The following is a 21,685-nucleotide window of genomic DNA, read 5'->3' on the forward strand; positions in this document are numbered from 1 at the left end:
GAAGTCAGAAGAATCACGAGAAAAGTGTGATGATCGTGCGAAGTTATAGAGTATGTGCGAGAAGAGTCAGAGTAAGCGTGCGTTAATTACGCACGCCAGATCCGAAAATAAGGGCTTTATTAGCTGTCATCCACTATGTAAAATCCCTATATAAGGGATAGAGCGACCACATAAAGGGATAGATCTTTTTGAGAGTTTAGACTTGGAATTTAGGAGAGAGAAAAATATTGTTTGTTCTCCAAGTTAGAGTTCATCTCAAATCTTGTAACCATATTGAAGATTCTATGAATAAATGCATGAATTTAAGATGATTACTTGAGTTGATATTATGATTATATTAAGGGTGTGGTTGTAGGATTTCCTGCAACTACAAGTGTCCAATTCCGTTTCACCAGAACCACAACGGCAAGGTTCCGACCAAAAGTTTATTTTGCGTCTCCATAACTGCTCACGGTCTGACATGACGTCGGACTACATACCTCATCAATGGGCATATTTTTGGTTTAAGATGCTAGACTATACTAAGATTGATTTGTTAGGAGCACACTAAACACACTTACAATCATTATCTGATATGTTTTCTAATTCAAAGATTAACCCTTGAAAATGAAGAACATTGCACAACCTCGGCATAATATGATCATTAAACAAAATAAAATTACTAATAGATTAACCCCATGACAGGAAATATTACATGACAACACAACAGTCCAAGATCATCTCCGAAAATCCTTTCTAGGACAACTTATTCTACATTCCGAGCTACTAAACAGACTTAAATTACCGAAACATTCATAATCATAATCTTGCAACATCTTCTTCCATCATTCATTACAAACGTACTAAGACATCAATTCAAAATGTTACTCCAACCAGTCACTTCATGCATTCAATTTCTTACAGCCCGTCATTGGTGGTCCGCACAAGCACTTGTTATGGAAATAAGCAGTGTTTTGGAAACTCTGCATCTTCCCTCCATATGGTATTTTTCCACACAAGTTATTGTAACTCACATTCAGCATATGCAAATCCAAACCCTTCATTTCTTCAGGGATTGTACCGAAGATTTTGTTATCTGATAAATCCAACCAAGTTAAACTCTTTGGAAACTTGACTTTTGCCAGATCAAACTCGAGCTGATTAGCAGAGAGGTCAAGGTAGTTGAGATTAGTAAGCTGGTTCAGGAAGTTGGGAACGGGACCAGAGAGGCTCAAATGTGTTGAGAATAATACTAATAAAGTAACTGAGAAGAAGATACTTAGCACAAAATAATGTTGCTGATGTTGCTGCACAGAGAATGTAGAGGCACGTAGACTACGCTGTCCTAAAGGCAATATCGCCTGCCACTCCTCTGAGATGCTACAGCAGTTGGCGAGTCACCTCCAGGATACAACTACAGTTAGTACCCCTCAATGTAGCATACAATGAGGGTACCCTTAGAGCTTGGCAGAACTTAAAACAATAGAAGAGATGTTTATAGAAAAACTGAGGGAGAGTAGAAGAGATATTTCTCTGTGGTATGTCTTATGAGATTACAACTACTCTCTTATATAGTGTTTGTGTAGTTACAAACAAGAAAGAAAACCCATGCGTATGACAGGAAAAACTGGTTATGTTGGGTTAAAGATAGTGCAAGAAAAGTTGTTTTGACAGGCATGGAGCAGTGTGTTGCTGCCAAGCCAAATACGTACATACAAGAGAGCCAGGACAAAACACGTACAGACAAAGAAGCCAAGACAAGCACGTTCAGACAAAGAAGTCAGGAGAAAACTCGTGCAGACAAAGAAGCCAAGACAAGCACGTTCAGACAAAGAAAAGATTCTTCTACTTGTGTGGAAAACACGTACCAAAAATTTCAGCAAAAAGATAGGATCTAATGAACCCACACCCACACCCGAACCCGAACCCGAACCCGAGCCCGAGCCCGACCCGACCGACCGACCGGACGGACGGCGGCGGCGTGCGTGCTTCTGTGCGAAGCACCGCGCGTACGGGAAAGGCAACCTTGCCCTAGTCTAAGCCTCCCCCCCAAGCACAAAAGTCTAATGACCCAAGGGCCATGCCCTTATAGCCAACTCTATGGTATTTATGTCTAAAACTCTTTAGATTTTAGTCAATGTGGGACTATTGTTTTATCTATTCAAAAGAAAAAACAACTAATGGGAAATAGGTCTAGGGATCAAAACACATTCCATGGAAAAATTGGTAATTTTAAAGCGTTTTTTCTAACAATCCCCCACATGAATGATAAAACATATCGACGAAATACGAGAAAACATAATACATCAATATTAGGCTAAGGTGTCCCAGAGATTGAACCTTAACATAGTGAGAGGTTACCGGAACTGCTTGTTGTTTCGGTGAACACAATGTCTTGAACCGTCAACAGTGAGTGCAATTCAGAAATAACAACCACACTTTGATGTCTCAAAGAAAAAGAAAGCTGCCAAGCTCTTGCCGTTGTGCCCGTTTTGGCCGTGGGCTAAATCCCGGACTTAATGAATGTCTCTAGAGAAAAAGCTCAAATTCTCATAGGAAGCGGCCCCACTTCCAACATCCACATAGGTGAGTCCATTAAGAGTGTCCTGCCACACTCCGCTTTAAGTAAAGCCATGGAACTCATTAAGATCCTGACAGATCATCCTAAAACATGCAGGCAACACTATCATACGGTTACACCATAGGGAGGGACAAAGATAGTGCTTTCTCTCGACATCACCAAAAATTAGTTATCTCATTGAACCTTGATCTTGGAGCTCCATTCACAAGGTTGAGTGTCCTTCATGGCGATTTATTCTATGAGCTTGAGTCCCATCCCCTTCGATGTGGATCTAACTACCTCTCTAGATAACCCTTTCGTCAAAGGATCTGCAATATTCTCTTTAGACCTTACAAAGTCTATAGAGATGATGCCAGTAGAGAGTAGTTGTTTCACTGTCTTGTGTCTTCTTCGAAGATGTATAGACTTTCCGTTGTATACACTATTCTTTGCGCATCCAATAGCAGCTTGACTGTCACTGTGGATTGCGATCGAAGACACAGGCTTGGGCCAGAGTGGAATTCCACCCAGGAAACCTCGTATCCATTCAGCTTCCTCTCCAGCTTTCTCCAAGGCTATAAACTCAGACTCCATGGTGGATCGGGCTATACATGTCTGTTTGGTAGACTTCCATGACACAGACGCACCACCAAGTGTGAAGATGTACCCGCTAGTGGATTTGCACTCATCTGAGTCTGATATCCAGTTAGCATCACAATACCCTTCTAGCACAGCAGGATACTTCCCAAAACTTAGGCAATAGTTTGAAGTTCCTCTCAGGTACCGTAGAACTCTGTAGAGAGCATTCCAGTGATCCTGCCTAGGGTTGCAAGTGTACCTGCTTAATCTACTCACAGTATAAGCAATATCAGGTCTTGTACAGTTCATTAAATACATAAGACTGCCAATAACACGAGAATACTCAAGTTGATCAATACCCTCACCCTTGTTCTTTTTCAATTTGCAATTGGGATCATAAGGAGTAGTTGCAGGTTTAGCATTTTCATGATTAAATCTCTTAAGAACAGTTTCAACATAATGAGATTGACTAAGACTATATCCATCAGACATCTTTCTGATTTTCATCCCTAAGATTACATCAGCAGGCCCTAAGTCTTTCATGTCAAAGTTTTCGTTAAGCATGATTTTAGTGGTATTGATACTATCAAGGTTACTTCCTAATATGAGCATATCATCAACATATAGGCACACAATAACATGAGAATCATCCACAGATTTAATGTACACACATTTATCAGATTCATTAACCTTGAAGTCATTAGATATCATTACATGATTAAATTTGTCATGCCACTGTTAGGTGCTTGTTTTAAACCATACAAAGATTTTTTCAGTTTGCATACTTTATCTTCAAAACCTTTCACAACAAAACCTTCCGGTTGGTCCATATAAATTTCTTCATTCAAATCACCATATAAAAAAGCAGTTTTAACATCCATCTGATGTATATGCAAATCATAAATAGAAGCAATAGCAATCAGCATCCGGATAGAAGTGATTCTAGTGACCGGTGAATAGGTATCAAAGAAATCTAATCCTTCCTGTTGTTTGTACCCCTTAGCTACCAACCTAGCTTTGTGTTTTTCTATAGTTCCATCTGTTCTAAGTTTCCTTTTGAAGACCCACTTGCAACCTATGGTTTTACTACCAGGAGGTAAGTCTACAAGCTCCCAAGTTTCATTTTGTTGAATGGAATCCCACTCATTATTTGAAGCTTCTTCCCAGAAGGGAGCTTCCGTAGAAGTCATAGCTTCCTTATAGGTTTGGGGTTCAGACTCTACCGTAAGAGTCACAAAATCTGGACCGAAACCTTTCTCGGTTCTGACCCTCTTACTTCTTCTAGGTTCGGTTTCAGCATCTAGAGACGGGGGTTGACTAGTCGAAGGAACATCTGAGAGATCATCGCGGACCCTTTTATGAGGTCCAGACCCTAAAGGGAAAATGTGTTCGAAAAACACTGCATCTCTGGATTCCATTATGGTGTTCTCACCAATTACCATGAACCTATAAGCACTAGTGTGCTCAGGATATCCTAGGAAAACACAATCTACAGTTTTAGGTCCTATTTTGGTTTTCTTGGAACGAGGAGTGGCCACCTTGGCCAAACACCCCCACACTTTAAAGTATGCATAGGACGGTTGTCTTCCTTTCCATAACTCATATGGAGTTTTGTCGGATTTCTTAAATGGAACTCGGTTCAAGATATAGCAAGCAGAGAGAATTGCTTCCCCCCACAGGTTCGAAGGTAGCCCTGAACTAGCTAACATAGCGTTCACCATATCTATGAGTGTTCGGTTTTTCCTTTCAGCTACTCCATTCGACTCAGGTGAATAAGGTGCAGTAGATTCATGAATGATGCCATTAAGTTTGCAGAATTCTCATATAGGTATCACATACTCACCGCCTCGGTCCGACCTAAGAGTTTTAATAGTAACACCTCTTTGGTTTTCTACTTCAAGTTTATATAATTTGAAAGCGTCTAGGGCTTCATCTTTACTTCTAAGAAGATAAACCTGACAGTATCTTGAGTGATCATCTATAAAAGTGATGTACCATTTTTTCCCACCTCTAGTTGGTGTTGATTTCAAATCTCCCAAATCGGAGTGGATTAGTTCTAGGGGAGTTGTACTACGTTCAACCTTTTTGTTAAAGGGTTTTCTAGCATATTTAGATTCAACACAAATTTCACATTTATGACCTCTGTCAAAGTTTATTTTAGGAATGCAGCCTAATTTAGCAAGTCTTTCAATAGATTTGAAATTAACATGTCCTAGTCTATCATGCCAAACATGTGAGGAGTCACAAACATAAGCAGAAGAAGATGCATTATCATTCAAGTTCAAAGAAAGTACACTAAGCTTAATCATGTTATCAGTGACATATCCTTTTCCTACGAAGTCACCACCTTTAGAGATTACAACTTTGTTAGACTCAGCTACAAATTTAAAACCTTTTCCAAGTAAGATGGTTTCTGAGATAAGATTCTTGCATATGTCCGGGACGTGATACACACCCACACCCACACCCACACCCGAACCCGAGCCCGACCCGACCCGACCCGACCGACCGACCGGACGGACGGTGGCGGCGGCGTGCGTGCTTCTGTGCGAAGCACCGCGCGTACGGGAAAGGCAACCTTGCCCTAGTCTAAGCCTCCCCCCCAAGCACAAAAGTCTAATGACCCAAGGGCCATGCCCTTATAGCCAACTCTATGGTATTTATGTCTAAAACTCTTTAGATTTTAGTCAATGTGGGACTATTGTTTTATCTATTCAAAAGAAAAAACAATTAATGGGTAATAGGTCTAGGGATCAAAACATAGTCCATGGAAAAATTGGTAATTTTAAAGCGTTTTTTCTAACAATCCCCCACATGAATGATAAAACATATCGACGAAATACGAGAAAACATAATACATCAATATTAGGCTAAGGTGTCCCAGAGATTGAACCTTAACATAGTGAGAGGTTACCGGAACTGCTTGTTGTTTCGGTGAACACAATGTCTTGAACCGTCAACAGTGAGTGCAATTCAGAAATAACAACCACACTTTGATGTCTCAAAGAAAAAGAAAGCTGCCAAGCTCTTGCCGTTGTGCCCGTTTTGGCCGTGGGCTAAATCCCGGACTTAATGAATGTCTCTAGAAAAAAAGCTCAAATTCTCATAGGAAGCGGCCCCACTTCCAACATCCACATAGGTGAGTCCATTAAGAGTGTCCTGCCACACTCCGCTGTAAGCAAAGCCATGGAACTCATTAAGATCCTGACAGATCATCCTAAAACATGCAGGCAGCACTATCATACGGTTACACCATAGGGAGGGACAAAGATAGTGCTTTCTCTCGACATCACCAAAAATTAGTTATCTCATTGAACCTTGATCTTGGAGCTCCATTCACAAGGTTGAGTGTCCTTCATGGCGATTTATTCTATGAGCTTGAGTCCCATCCCCTTCGATGTGGATCTAACTACCTCTCTAGATAACCCTTTCGTCAAAGGATCTGCAATATTCTCTTTAGACCTTACAAAGTCTATAGAGATGATGCCAGTAGAGAGTAGTTGTTTCACTGTCTTGTGTCTTCTTCGAAGATGTATAGACTTTCCGTTGTATACACTATTCTTTGCGCATCCAATAGCAGCTTGACTGTCACAGTGGATTGCGATCGAAGACACAGGCTTGTGCCAGAGTGGAATTCCACCCAGGAAACCTCGTATCCATTCAGCTTCCTCTCCAGCTTTCTCCAAGGCTATAAACTCAGACTCCATGGTGGATCGAGCTATACATGTCTGTTTGGTAGACTTCCATGACACAGACGCACCACCAAGTGTGAAGATGTACCCGCTAGTGGATTTGCACTCATCTGAGTCTGATATCCAGTTAGCATCACAATACCCTTCTAGCACAGCAGGATACTTCCCAAAACTTAGGCAATAGTTTGAAGTTCCTCTCAGGTACCGTAGAACTCTGTAGAGAGCATTCCAGTGATCCTGCCCAGGGTTGCAAGTGTACCTGCTTAATCTACTCACAGTATAAGCAATATCAGGTCTTGTACAGTTCATTAAATACATAAGACTGCCAATAACACGAGAATACTCAAGTTGATAAATACCCTCACCCTTGTTCTTTTTCAATTTGCAATTGGGATCATAAGGAGTAGTTGCAGGTTTAGCTTTTTCATGATTAAATCTCTTAAGCACAGTTTCAACATAATGAGATTGACTAAGACTATATCCATCAGACATCTTTTTGATTTTCATCCCTAAGATTACATCAGCAGGGCCTAAGTCTTTCATGTCAAAGTTTTCGTTAAGCATGCTTTTAGTGGTATTGATACTATCAAGGTTACTTCCTAATATGAGCATATCATCAACATATAGGCACACAATAACATGAGAATCGTCCACAGATTTAATGTAAACACATTTATCAGATTCATTAACCTTGAAGCCATTAGATATCATTACATGATTAAATTTTTCATGCCACTGTTTAGGTGCTTGTTTTAAACCATACAAAGATTTTTTCAGTTTGCATACTTTATCTTCAAAACCTTTCACAACAAAACCTTCCGGTTGGTCCATATAAATTTCTTCATTCAATTCACCATATAAAAAAGCAGTTTTAACATCCATCTGATGTATATGCAAATCATAAATAGAAGCAATAGCAATCAACATCCGGATAAAAGTGATTCTAGTGACCGGTGAATAGGTGTCAAAGAAATCTAATCCTTCCTGTTGTCTGTACCCCTTAGCTACCAACCTAGCTTTGTGTTTTTCTATAGTTCCATCTGTTCTAAGTTTCCTTTTGAAGACCCACTTGCAACCTATGGTTTTACTACCAGGAGGTAAGTCTACAAGCTCCCAAGTTTCATTTTGTTGAATGGAATCCCACTCATTATTTGAAGCTTCTTCCCAGAAGGGAGCTTCCGGAGAAGTCATAGCTTCCTTATAGGTTTGGGGTTCAGACTCTACCGTAAGAGTCACAAAATCTGGACCGAAACCTTTCTCGGTTCTGACCCTCTTACTTCTTCTAGGTTCGGTTTCAGCATCTAGAGACGGGGGTTGACTAGTCGAAGGAACATCTGAGAGATCATCGCGGACCCTTTTATGAGGTCCATACCCTAAAGGGAAAATGTGTTCGAAAAACACTGCATCTCTGGATTCCATTATGGTGTTCTCACCAATTACCATGAACCTATAAGCACTAGTGTGCTCAGGATATCCTAGGAAAACACAATCTACAGTTTTTGGTCCTATTTTGGTTTTCTTGGAACGAGGAGTGGCCACCTTGGCCAAACACCCCCACACTTTAAAGTATGCATAGGACGGTTGTCTTCCTTTCCACAACTCATATGGAGTTTTGTCGGATTTCTTAAATGGAACTCGGTTCAAGATATAGCAAGCAGAGAGAATTGCTTCCCCCCACAGGTTCGAAGGTAGCCCTGAACTAGCTAACATAGCGTTCACCATATCTATGAGTGTTCGGTTTTCTTTCAGCTACTCCATTCGACTCAGGTGAATAAGGTGCAGTAGTTTCATGAATGATGCCATTAAGTTTGCAGAATTCTCCTATAGGTATCACATACTCACCGCCTCGGTCCGACCTAAGAGTTTTAATAGTAACACCTCTTTGGTTTTCTACTTCAAGTTTATATAATTTGAAAGCGTCTAGGGCTTCATCTTTACTTCTAAGAAGATAAACCTGACAGTATCTTGAGTGATCATCTATAAAAGTGATGTACCATTTTTTCCCACCTCTAGTTGGTGTTGATTTCAAATCTCCCAAATCGGAGTGGATTAGTTCTAGGGGAGTTGTACTACGTTCAACCTTTTTGTTAAAGGGTTTTCTAGCAAATTTAGATTCAACACAAATTTCACATTTATGACCTCTGTCAAAGTTTATTTTAGGAATGCATCCTAATTTAGCAAGTCTTTCAATAGATTTGAAATTAACATGTCCTAGTCTATCAAGCCAAACATGTGAGGAGTCACAAACATAAGCAGAAGAAGATGCATTATCATTCAAGTTCAAAGAAAGTACACTAAGCTTAATCATGTTATCAGTGACATATCCTTTTCCTACGAAGTCACCACCTTTAGAGATTACAACTTTGTTAGACTCAGCTACAAATTTAAAACCTTTTCCAAGTAAGATGGTTTCTGAGATAAGATTCTTGCATATGTCCGGGACGTGATACACGTCATTCAATGCGAGAGTTTTTCCTGAAGTGAGATTCAATTCAACCTTGCCTTTTCCTACCACTTTAGAGGTAGAAGAGTTTCCCATAAACAATTTCTCATCGTCTCCTACTTTGTTATAGGAGGAGAAAGCATTTCTGAACTTACAGACATGCCTAGTGGCTCCAGAATCAAGCCACCAGTCTCTCACATTGGTCACATTAGAGACAAGGTTGACTTCAGACACCATGCCAGTAAAATATCCAGAATCATCTACTACGTTTGCCTTATTTTTCTGTTTAGGATCATTTTTGGTCTTTTTAGGTGCCCTACAGTCCTTGGCCATATGACCAGTTTTCCCACAGTTATAGCAGTCGCCTTTGATGGTGTTTTTGGAGACACCACCCTTTGGCTTAAGATGGTTACCTTTGGAGTTACGCTGTTTGTTACGTTTACCATTTTTGCTGGATTCTCCGTGCCTTTTCTTTGACGCAGCATTATCGTCCAGGACACGAGCTTTGTTTGACATGTCTTTGCTCAGCATCAGGCTCTTGTCTTTGCAGCACAGAAGTTCCTCCACCTGGATCTTTTTCCCCAGCTCCACCATGGTGATTTCACGATTCTTGTGTCGCAGCCTCCTCTTGTACTCGTTCCATGAGGGTGGTAGCTTTTCAATCACTGCAGATACTTGTAGAGATTCATCAATATGCATGCCTTCAGCAAGAATTTCGTTGATGAGTAGCTGGAGTTCGACGAATTGTTCTACAACAGGCTTTTCATCAGTCATCTTATATTCCAGGAACCTAGCCACCAAGAACTTCTTTCTTCCAGCAGCTTCAGCAAGATATTTTTCTTCTAGGGCTTCCCATAAATCAAAAGCAGTAAAATTCTCTTTTGCATTATAAAAGTCGTACAAGGAGTCATCCAGACAGTTAAGAATATGGTTTTTGCACATGTAATTTTTCCTAGTCCACCTATCCAGTCTATCTTCATAACCACGGTCATGAAGCCTTCTTGAGGGTCTTTCTAAGGCAACTTCATCTAGCCTTTGGTCTTTTAAGAAGAATAACATTTTGGACTGCCATCGTTTAAAGTCTTTGCCACTAAACTTTGGGGGTTTTTCTACAGTACTCTTTCCCATGTTGTTACAAAATATAGTAAAGAGGATATTGCCTTTAGATTGTTGGGTATATTACTAATAAAGTAACTGAGAAGAAGATACTTAGCTCAAAATAATGTTGCTGATGTTGCTGCACAGAAAATGTAGAGGCATGTAGACTACGCTGTCCTAAAGGCAATATCGCCTGCCACTCCTCTGAGATGCTACAGCAGTTGGCGAGTCACCTCCAGGATACAACTACAGTTAGTACCCCTCAATGTAGCATACAATGAGGGTACCCTTAGAGCTTGGCGTAGAAGAGATGTTTACAGAAAAACTGAGGGAGAGTAGAAGAGATATTTCTCTGTGGTGTGTATTTTCTGAGATTACAACTACTCTCTTATATAGTGTTTGTGTAGTTACAAACAAGAAAGAAAACCCATGCGTATGACAGAAAAAACTGGTTATGTTGGGTTAAAGATAGTGCAACAAAAGTTGTTTTGTCAGGCATGGAGCAGTGTGTTGCTGCCAAGCCAAATACGTACATACAAGGGAGCCAGGACAAAACACGTACAAACAAAGAAGCCAAGACAAGCACGTTCAGACAAAGAAGTCAGGACAAAAATCGTGCAGACAAAGAAGCCAAGACAAGCACGTTCAGACAAAGAAGTCAGGACAAAAGAAAAGATTCTTCTACTTGTGTGGAAAACACGTACCAAAAATTTCAGCAAAAAGATAGGATCTAACACACCCACACCCACACCCGAGCCCGACCGCCCGACCAGACGGACGGCGGCGGCGGCGTGCGTGCTTCTGTGCGAAGCACCACGCGTACGGGAAAGGCAACCTTGCCCTAGTCCAAGCCTCCCCCCCAAGCACAAAAGTCTAATGACCCAAGGGCCATGCCCTTATAGCCAACTCTATGGTATTTATGTCTAAAACTCTTTAGATTTTAGTCAATGTGGGACTATTGTTTTATCTATTCAAAAGAAAAAACAATTAATGGGCAATAGGTCTAGGGATCAAAACATAGTCCATGGAAAAATTGGTAATTTTAAAGCGTTTTTCTAACAATCCCCCACATGAATGATAAAACATATCGACGAAATACGAGAAAACATAATACATCAATATTAGGCTAAGGTGTCCCAGAGATTGAACCTTAACATAGTGAGAGGTTACCGGAACTGCTTGTTGTTTCGGTGAACACAATGTCTTGAACCGTCAACAGTGAGTGCAATTCAGAAATAACAACCACACTTTGATGTCTCAAAGAAAAAGAAAGCTGCCAAGCTCTTGCCGTTGTGCCCGTTTTGGCCGTGGGCTAAATCCCGGACTTAATGAATGTCTTTAGAGAAAAAGCTCAAATTCTCATAGGAAGCGGCCCCACTTCCAACATCCACATAGGTGAGTCCATTAAGAGTGTCCTGCCACACTCCGCTTTAAGTAAATCCATGGAACTCATTAAGATCCTGACAGATCATCCTAAAACATGCAGGCAGCACTATCATATGGTTACACCATAGGGAGGGACAAAGATAGTGCTTTCTCTCGACATCACCAAAAATTAGTTATCTCATTGAACCTTGATCTTGGAGCTCCATTCACAAGGTTGAGTGTCCTTCATGGCGATTTATTCTATGAGCTTGAGTCCCATCCCCTTCGATGTGGATCTAACTACCTCTCTAGATAACCCTTTCGTCAAAGGATCTGCAATATTCTCTTTAGACCTTACAAAGTCTATAGAGATGATTCCAGTAGAGAGTAGTTGTTTCACTGTCTTGTGTCTTCTTCGAAGATGTATAGACTTTCCGTTGTATACACTATTCTTTGCGCATCCAATAGCAGCTTGACTGTCACAGTGGATTGCGATCGAAGACACAGGCTTGGGCCAGAGTGGAATTCCACCCAGGAAACCTCGTATCCATTCAGCTTCCTCTCCAGCTTTCTCCAAGGCTATAAACTCAGACTCCATGGTGGATCGGGCTATACATGTCTGTTTGGTAGACTTCCATGACACAGACGCACCACCAAGTGTGAAGATGTACCCGCTAGTGGATTTGCACTCATCTGAGTCTGATATCCAGTTAGCATCACAATACCCTTCTAGCACAGCAGGATACTTCCCAAAACTTAGGCAATAGTTTGAAGTTCCTCTCAGGTACCGTAGAACTCTGTAGAGAGCATTCCAGTGATCCTGCCCAGGGTTGCAAGTGTACCTGCTTAATCTACTCACAGTATAGGCAATATCAGGTCTTGTACAGTTCATTAAATACATAAGACTGCCAATAACACGAGAATACTCAAGTTGATAAATACCCCCACCCTTGTTCTTTTTCAATTTGCAATTGGGATCATAAGGAGTAGTTGCAGGTTTAGCATTTTCATGATTAAATCTCTTAAGCACAGTTTCAACATAATGAGATTGACTAAGACTATATCCATCAGACATCTTTCTGATTTTCATCCCTAAGATTACATCAGCAGGGCCTAAGTCTTTCATGTCAAAGTTTTCGTTAAGCATGCTTTTAGTGGTATTGATACTTTCAAGGTTACTACCTAATATGAGCATATCATCAACATATAGGCACACAATAACATGAGAATCATCCACAGATTTAATGTAAACACATTTATCAGATTCATTAACCTTGAAGCCATTAGATATCATTACATGATTAAATTTTTCATGCCACTGTTTAGGTGCTTGTTTTAAACCATACAAAGATTTTTTCAGTTTGCATACTTTATCTTCAAAACCTTTCACAACAAAACCTTCTGGTTGGTCCATATAAATTTCTTCATTCAATTCACCATATAAAAAAGCAGTTTTAACATCCATCTGATGTATATGCAAATCATAAATAGAAGCAATAGCAATCAGCATCCGGATAGAAGTGATTCTAGTGACCGGTGAATAGGTATCAAAGAAATATAATCCTTCCTGTTGTCTGTACCCCTTAGCTACCAACCTAGCTTTGTGTTTTTCTATAGTTCCATCTGTTCTAAGTTTCCTTTTGAAGACCCACTTGCAACCTATGGTTTTACTACCAGGAGGTAAGTCTACAAGCTCCCAAGTTTCATTTTGTTGAATGGAATCCCACTCATTATTTGAAGCTTCTTCCCAGAAGGGAGCTTCCGTAGAAGTCATAGCTTCCTTATAGGTTTGGGGTTCAGACTCTACCGTAAGAGTCACAAAATCTGGACCGAAACCTTTCTCGGTTCTGACCCTCTTACTTCTTCTAGGTTCGGTTTCAGCATCTAGAGACGGGGGTTGACTAGTCGAAGGAACATCTGAGAGATCATCGCGGACCCTTTTATGAGGTCCAGACCCTAAAGGGAAAATGTGTTCGAAAAACACTGCATCTCTGGATTCCATTATGGTGTTCTCACCAATTACCATGAACCTATAAGCACTAGTGTGCTCAGGATATCCTAGGAAAACACAATCTACAGTTTTAGGTCCTATTTTGGTTTTCTTGGAACGAGGAGTGGCCACCTTGGCCAAACACCCCCACACTTTAAAGTATGCATAGGACGGTTGTCTTCCTTTCCATAACTCATATGGAGTTTTGTCGGATTTCTTAAATGGAACTCGGTTCAAGATATAGCAAGCAGAGAGAATTGCTTCCCCCCACAGGTTCGAAGGTAGCCCTGAACTAGCTAACATAGCGTTCACCATATCTATGAGTGTTCGGTTTTTCCTTTCAGCTACTTCATTCGACTCAGGTGAATAAGGTGCAGTAGTTTCATGAATGATGCCATTAAGTTTGCAGAATTCTCCTATAGGTATCACATACTCACCGCCTCGGTCCGACCTAAGAGTTTTAATAGTAACACCTCTTTGGTTTTCTACTTCAAGTTTATATAATTTGAAAGCGTCTAGGGCTTCATCTTTACTTCTAAGAAGATAAACCTGACAGTATCTTGAGTGATCATCTATAAAAGTGATGTACCATTTTTTCCCACCTCTAGTTGGTGTTGATTTCAAATCTCCCAAATCGGAGTGGATTAGTTCTAGGGGAGTTGTACTACGTTCAACCTTTTTGTTAAAGGGTTTTCTAGCATATTTAGATTCAACACAAATTTCACATTTATGACCTCTGTCAAAGTTTATTTTAGGAATGCAGCCTAATTTAGCAAGTCTTTCAATAGATTTGAAATTAACATGTCCTAGTCTATCATGCCAAACATGTGAGGAGTCACAAACATAAGCAGAAGAAGATGCATTATCATTCAAGTTCAAAGAAAGTACACTAAGCTTAATCATGTTATCAGTGACATATCCTTTTCCTACGAAGTCACCACCTTTAGAGATTACAACTTTGTTAGACTCAGCTACAAATTTAAAACCTTTTCCAAGTAAGATGGTTTCTGAGATAAGATTCTTGCATATGTCCGGGACGTGATACACACCCACACCCACACCCACACCCGAACCCGAGCCCGACCCGACCCGACCCGACCGACCGACCGGACGGACGGTGGCGGCGGCGTGCGTGCTTCTGTGCGAAGCACCGCGCGTACGGGAAAGGCAACCTTGCCCTAGTCTAAGCCTCCCCCCCAAGCACAAAAGTCTAATGACCCAAGGGCCATGCCCTTATAGCCAACTCTATGGTATTTATGTCTAAAACTCTTTAGATTTTAGTCAATGTGGGACTATTGTTTTATCTATTCAAAAGAAAAAACAATTAATGGGTAATAGGTCTAGGGATCAAAACATAGTCCATGGAAAAATTGGTAATTTTAAAGCGTTTTTTCTAACAATCCCCCACATGAATGATAAAACATATCGACGAAATACGAGAAAACATAATACATCAATATTAGGCTAAGGTGTCCCAGAGATTGAACCTTAACATAGTGAGAGGTTACCGGAACTGCTTGTTGTTTCGGTGAACACAATGTCTTGAACCGTCAACAGTGAGTGCAATTCAGAAATAACAACCACACTTTGATGTCTCAAAGAAAAAGAAAGCTGCCAAGCTCTTGCCGTTGTGCCCGTTTTGGCCGTGGGCTAAATCCCGGACTTAATGAATGTCTCTAGAAAAAAAGCTCAAATTCTCATAGGAAGCGGCCCCACTTCCAACATCCACATAGGTGAGTCCATTAAGAGTGTCCTGCCACACTCCGCTGTAAGCAAAGCCATGGAACTCATTAAGATCCTGACAGATCATCCTAAAACATGCAGGCAGCACTATCATACGGTTACACCATAGGGAGGGACAAAGATAGTGCTTTCTCTCGACATCACCAAAAATTAGTTATCTCATTGAACCTTGATCTTGGAGCTCCATTCACAAGGTTGAGTGTCCTTCATGGCGATTTATTCTATGAGCTTGAGTCCCATCCCCTTCGATGTGGATCTAACTACCTCTCTAGATAACCCTTTCGTCAAAGGATCTGCAATATTCTCTTTAGACCTTACAAAGTCTATAGAGATGATGCCAGTAGAGAGTAGTTGTTTCACTGTCTTGTGTCTTCTTCGAAGATGTATAGACTTTCCGTTGTATACACTATTCTTTGCGCATCCAATAGCAGCTTGACTGTCACTGTGGATTGCGATCGAAGACACAGGCTTGGGCCAGAGTGGAATTCCACCCAGGAAACCTCGTATCCATTCAGCTTCCTCTCCAGCTTTCTCCAAGGCTATAAACTCAGACTCCATGGTGGATCGGGCTATACATGTCTGTTTGGTAGACTTCCATGACACAGACGCACCACCAAGTGTGAAGATGTACCCGCTAGTGGATTTGCACTCATCTGAGTCTGATATCCAGTTAGCATCACAATACCCTTCTAGCACAGCAGGATACTTCCCAAAACTTAGGCAATAGTTTGAAGTTCCTCTCAGGTACCGTAGAACTCTGTAGAGAGCATTCCAGTGATCCTGCCTAGGGTTGCAAGTGTACCTGCTTAATCTACTCACAGTATAAGCAATATCAGGTCTTGTACAGTTCATTAAATACATAAGACTGCCAATAACACGAGAATACTCAAGTTGATCAATACCCTCACCCTTGTTCTTTTTCAATTTGCAATTGGGATCATAAGGAGTAGTTGCAGGTTTAGCATTTTCATGATTAAATCTCTTAAGAACAGTTTCAACATAATGAGATTGACTAAGACTATATCCATCAGACATCTTTCTGATTTTCATCCCTAAGATTACATCAGCAGGCCCTAAGTCTTTCATGTCAAAGTTTTCGTTAAGCATGATTTTAGTGGTATTGATACTATCAAGGTTACTTCCTAATATGAGCATATCATCAACATATAGGCACACAATAACATGAGAATCATCCACAGATTTAATGTACACACATTTATCAGATTCATTAACCTTGAAGTCATTAGATATCATTACATGATTAAATTTGTCATGCCACTGTTAGGTGCTTGTTTTAAACCATACAAAGATTTTTTCAGTTTGCATACTTTATCTTCAAAACCTTTCACAACAAAACCTTCCGGTTGGTCCATATAAATTTCTTCATTCAAATCACCATATAAAAAAGCAGTTTTAACATCCATCTGATGTATATGCAAATCATAAATAGAAGCAATAGCAATCAGCATCCGGATAGAAGTGATTCTAGTGACCGGTGAATAGGTATCAAAGAAATCTAATCCTTCCTGTTGTTTGTACCCCTTAGCTACCAACCTAGCTTTGTGTTTTTCTATAGTTCCATCTGTTCTAAGTTTCCTTTTGAAGACCCACTTGCAACCTATGGTTTTACTACCAGGAGGTAAGTCTACAAGCTCCCAAGTTTCATTTTGTTGAATGGAATCCCACTCATTATTTGAAGCTTCTTCCCAGAAGGGAGCTTCCGGAGAAGTCATAGCTTCCTTATAGGTTTGGGGTTCAGACTCTACCGTAAGAGTCACAAAATCTGGACCGAAATCTTTCTCGGTTCTGACCCTCTTACTTCTTCTAGGTTCGGTTTCAGCATCTAGAGACGGGGGTTGACTAGTCGAAGGAACATCTGAGAGATCATCGCGGACCCTTTTATGAGGTCCAGACCCTAAAGGGAAAATGTGTTCGAAAAACACTGCATCTCTGGATTCCATTATGGTGTTCTCACCAATTACCATGAACCTATAAGCACTAGTGTGCTCAGGATATCCTAGGAAAACACAATCTACAGTTTTAGGTCCTATTTTGGTTTTCTTGGAACGAGGAGTGGCCACCTTGGCCAAACACCCCCACACTTTAAAGTATGCATAGGACGGTTGTCTTCCTTTCCATAACTCATATGGAGTTTTGTCGGATTTCTTAAATGGAACTCGGTTCAAGATATAGCAAGCAGAGAGAATTGCTTCCCCCCACAGGTTCGAAGGTAGCCCTGAACTAGCTAACATAGCGTTCACCATATCTATGAGTGTTCGGTTTTTCCTTTCAGCTACTCCATTCGACTCAGGTGAATAAGGTGCAGTAGTTTCATGAATGATGCCATTAAGTTTGCAGAATTCTCCTATAGGTATCACATACTCACCGCCTCGGTCCGACCTAAGAGGTTTAATAGTAACACCTCTTTGGTTTTCTACTTCAAGTTTATATAATTTGAAAGCGTCTAGGGCTTCATCTTTACTTCTAAGAAGATAAACCTGACAGTATCTTGAGTGATCATCTATAAAAGTGATGTACCATTTTTTCCCACCTCTAGTTGGTGTTGATTTCAAATCTCCCAAATCGGAGTGGATTAGTTCTAGGGGAGTTGTACTACGTTCAACCTTTTTGTTAAAGGGTTTTCTAGCATATTTAGATTCAACACAAATTTCACATTTATGACCTCTGTCAAAGTTTATTTTAGGAATGCAGCCTAATTTAGCAAGTCTTTCAATAGATTTGAAATTAACATGTCCTAGTCTATCATGCCAAACATGTGAGGAGTCACAAACATAAGCAGAAGAAGATGCATTATCATTCAAGTTCAAAGAAAGTACACTAAGCTTAATCATGTTATCAGTGACATATCCTTTTCCTACGAAGTCACCACCTTTAGAGATTACAACTTTGTTAGACTCAGCTACAAATTTAAAACCTTTTCCAAGTAAGATGGTTTCTGAGATAAGATTCTTGCATATGTCCGGGACGTGATACACATCATTCAATGCGAGAGTTTTTCCTGAAGTGAGCTTCAATTCAACCTTGCCTTTTCCTACCACTTTAGAGGTAGAAGAGTTTCCCATAAACAATTTCTCATCGTCTCCTACTTTGTTATAGGAGGAGAAAGCATTTCTGAACTTACAGACATGCCTAGTGGCTCCAGAATCAAGCCACCAGTCTCTCACATTGGTCACATTAGAGACAAGGTTGACTTCAGACACCATGCCAGTAAAATATCCAGAATCATCTACTACGTTTGCCTTATTTTTCTGTTTAGGATCATTTTTGGTCTTTTTAGGTGCCCTACAGTCCTTGGCCATATGACCAGTTTTCCCACAGTTATAGCAGTCGCCTTTGATGGTGTTTTTGGAGACACCACCCTTTGGCTTAGGATGGTTACCTTTGGAGTTACGCTGTTTGTTACGTTTACCATTTTTGCTGGATTCTCCGTGCTTTTTCTTTGACGCAGCATTATCGTCCAGGACATGAGCTTTGTTTGACATGTCTTTGCTCAGCATCAGGCTCTTGTCTTTGCAGCACAGAAGTTCCTCCACCTGGATCTTTTTCCCCAGCTCCACCATGGTGATTTCACGATTCTTGTGTCGCAGCCTCCTCTTGTACTCGTTCCATGAGGGTGGTAGCTTTTCAATCACTGCGGATACTTGTAGAGATTCATCAATATGCATGCCTTCAGCAAGAATTTCGTTGATGAGTAGCTGGAGTTCGACGAATTGTTCTACAACAGGCTTTTCATCAGTCATCTTATATTCCAGGAACCTAGCCACCAAGAACTTCTTGATATTTTTCTTCTAGGGATTCCCATAAATCAAAAGCAGTAAAATTATCTTTTGCATTATAAAAGTCGTACAAGGAGTCATCCAGACAGTTAAGAATATGGTTTTTGCACATGTAATTTTTCCTAGTCCACCTATCCAGTCTATCTTCATAACCACGGTCATGAAGCCTTCTTGAGGGTCTTTCTAAGGCAACTTCATCTAGCCTTTGGTCTTTTAAGAAGAATAACATTTTGGACTGCCATCGTTTAAAGTCTTTGCCACTAAACTTTGGGGGTTTGTCTACAGTACTCTTTCCCATGTTGTTACAAAATATAGTAAAGAGGATATTGCCTTTAGATTGTTGATAAAAATACTAATAAAGTAACTGAGAAGAATACTAATAAAGTAACTGAGAAGAAGATACTTAGCACAAAATAATGTTGCTGATGTTGCTGCACAGAGAATGTAGAGGCACGTAGACTACGCTGTCCTAAAGGCAATATCGCCTGCCACTCCTCTGAGATGCTACAGCAGTTGGCGAGTCACCTCCAGGATACAACTACAGTTAGTACCCCTCAATGTAGCATACAATGAGGGTACCCTTAGAGCTTGGCAGAACTTAAAACAGTAGAAGAGATGTTTATAGAAAAACTGAGGGAGAGTAGAAGAGATATTTCTCTGTGGTATGTCTTATGAGATTACAACTACTCTCTTATATAGTGTTTGTGTTTACAAACAAGAAAGAAAACCCATGCGTATGACAGGAAAAACTGGTTATGTTGGGTTAAAGATAGTGCAAGAAAAGTTGTTTTGACAGGCATGGAGCAGTGTGTTGCTGCCAAGCCAAATACGTACATACAAGAGAGCCAGGACAAAACACGTACAGACAAAGAAGCCAAGACAAGCACGTTCAGACAAAGAAGTCAGGAGAAAACTCGTGCAGACAAAGAAGCCAAGACAAGCACGTTCAGACAAAGAAGTCAGGAGAAAACTCGTGCAGACAAAGAAGCCAAGACAAGCACGTTCAGACAAAGAAAAGATTCTTCTACTTGTGTGGAAAACACGTACCAAAAATTTCAGCAAAAAGATAGGATCTAATGAACCCACACCCACACCCACACCCGAACCCGAACCCGAGCCCGAGCCCGACCCGACCGACCGGACGGACGGACGGCGGCGGCGGCGTGCGTGCTTCTGTGCGAAGCACCGCGCGTACGGGAAAGGCAACCTTGCCCTAGTCTAAGCCTCCCCCCCAAGCACAAAAGTCTAATGACCCAAGGGCCATGCCCTTATAGCCAACTTTATGGTATTTATGTCTAAAACTCTTTAGATTTTAGTCAATGTGGGACTATTGTTTTATCTATTCAAAAGAAAAAACAACTAATGGGCAATAGGTCTAGGGATCAAAACATAGTCCATGGAAAAATTGGTAATTTTAAAGCGTTTTTTCTAACAATCCCCCACATGAATGATAAAACATATCGACGAAATACGAGAAAACATAATACATCAATATTAGGCTAAGGTGTCCCAGAGATTGAACCTTAACATAGTGAGAGGTTACCGGAACTGCTTGTTGTTTCGGTGAACACAATGTCTTGAACCGTCAACAGTGAGTGCAATTCAGAAATAACAACCACACTTTGATGTCTCAAAGAAAAAGAAAGCTGCCAAGCTCTTGCCGTTGTGCCCGTTTTGGCCGTGGGCTAAATCCCGGACTTAATGAATGTCTCTAGAGAAAAAGCTCAAATTCTCATAGGAAGCGGCCCCACTTCCAACATCCACATAGGTGAGTCCATTAAGAGTGTCCTGCCACACTCCGCTTTAAGTAAAGCCATGGAACTCATTAAGATCCTGACAGATCATCCTAAAACATGCAGGCAGCACTATCATATGGTTACACCATAGGGAGGGACAAAGATAGTGCTTTCTCTCGACATCACCAAAAATTAGTTATCTCATTGAACCTTGATCTTGGAGCTCCATTCACAAGGTTGAGTGTCCTTCATGACGATTTATTCTATGAGCTTGAGTCCCATCCCCTTCGATGTGGATCTAACTACCTCTCTAGATAACCCTTTCGTCAAAGGATCTGCAATATTCTCTTTAGACCTTACAAAGTCTATAGAGATGATGCCAGTAGAGAGTAGTTGTTTCACTGTCTTGTGTCTTCTTCGAAGATGTATAGACTTTCCGTTGTATACACTATTCTTTGCGCATCCAATAGCAGCTTGACTGTCACAGTGGATTGCGATCGAAGACACAGGCTTGGGCCAGAGTGGAATTCCACCCAGGAAACCTCGTATCCATTCAGCTTCCTCTCCAGCTTTCTCCAAGGCTATAAACTCAGACTCCATGGTGGATCGGGCTATACATGTCTGTTTGGTAGACTTCCATGACACAGACGCACCACCAAGTGTGAAGATGTACCCACTAGTGGATTTGCACTCATCTGAGTCT

The 21,685-nt window shown here is 40.8% G+C and overlaps 1 protein-coding gene across 1 annotated transcript in view; it reads right to left on the reverse strand.

Moving 5' to 3' along the window:
* Positions 1 to 607: 607 nt before the first annotated feature.
* LOC113299946 (polygalacturonase inhibitor-like) overlaps positions 608 to 21,685 on the reverse strand; it is a 42,757-nt gene continuing 21,679 nt past the window's right edge. Inside the window, exon 2 of the mRNA XM_026549077.1 lies at positions 608 to 1,216. Within this exon, the coding sequence (XP_026404862.1) occupies positions 882 to 1,216 (335 nt within the window). The 3' untranslated portion in view covers positions 608 to 881. The remainder of the gene's footprint in view (positions 1,217 to 21,685) is intronic.

The sequence above is a fragment of the Papaver somniferum genome, chromosome 7, assembly GCF_003573695.1.
Source record: "Papaver somniferum cultivar HN1 chromosome 7, ASM357369v1, whole genome shotgun sequence".
In the NCBI taxonomy this organism is placed as follows: Eukaryota; Viridiplantae; Streptophyta; class Magnoliopsida; order Ranunculales; family Papaveraceae; genus Papaver; species Papaver somniferum.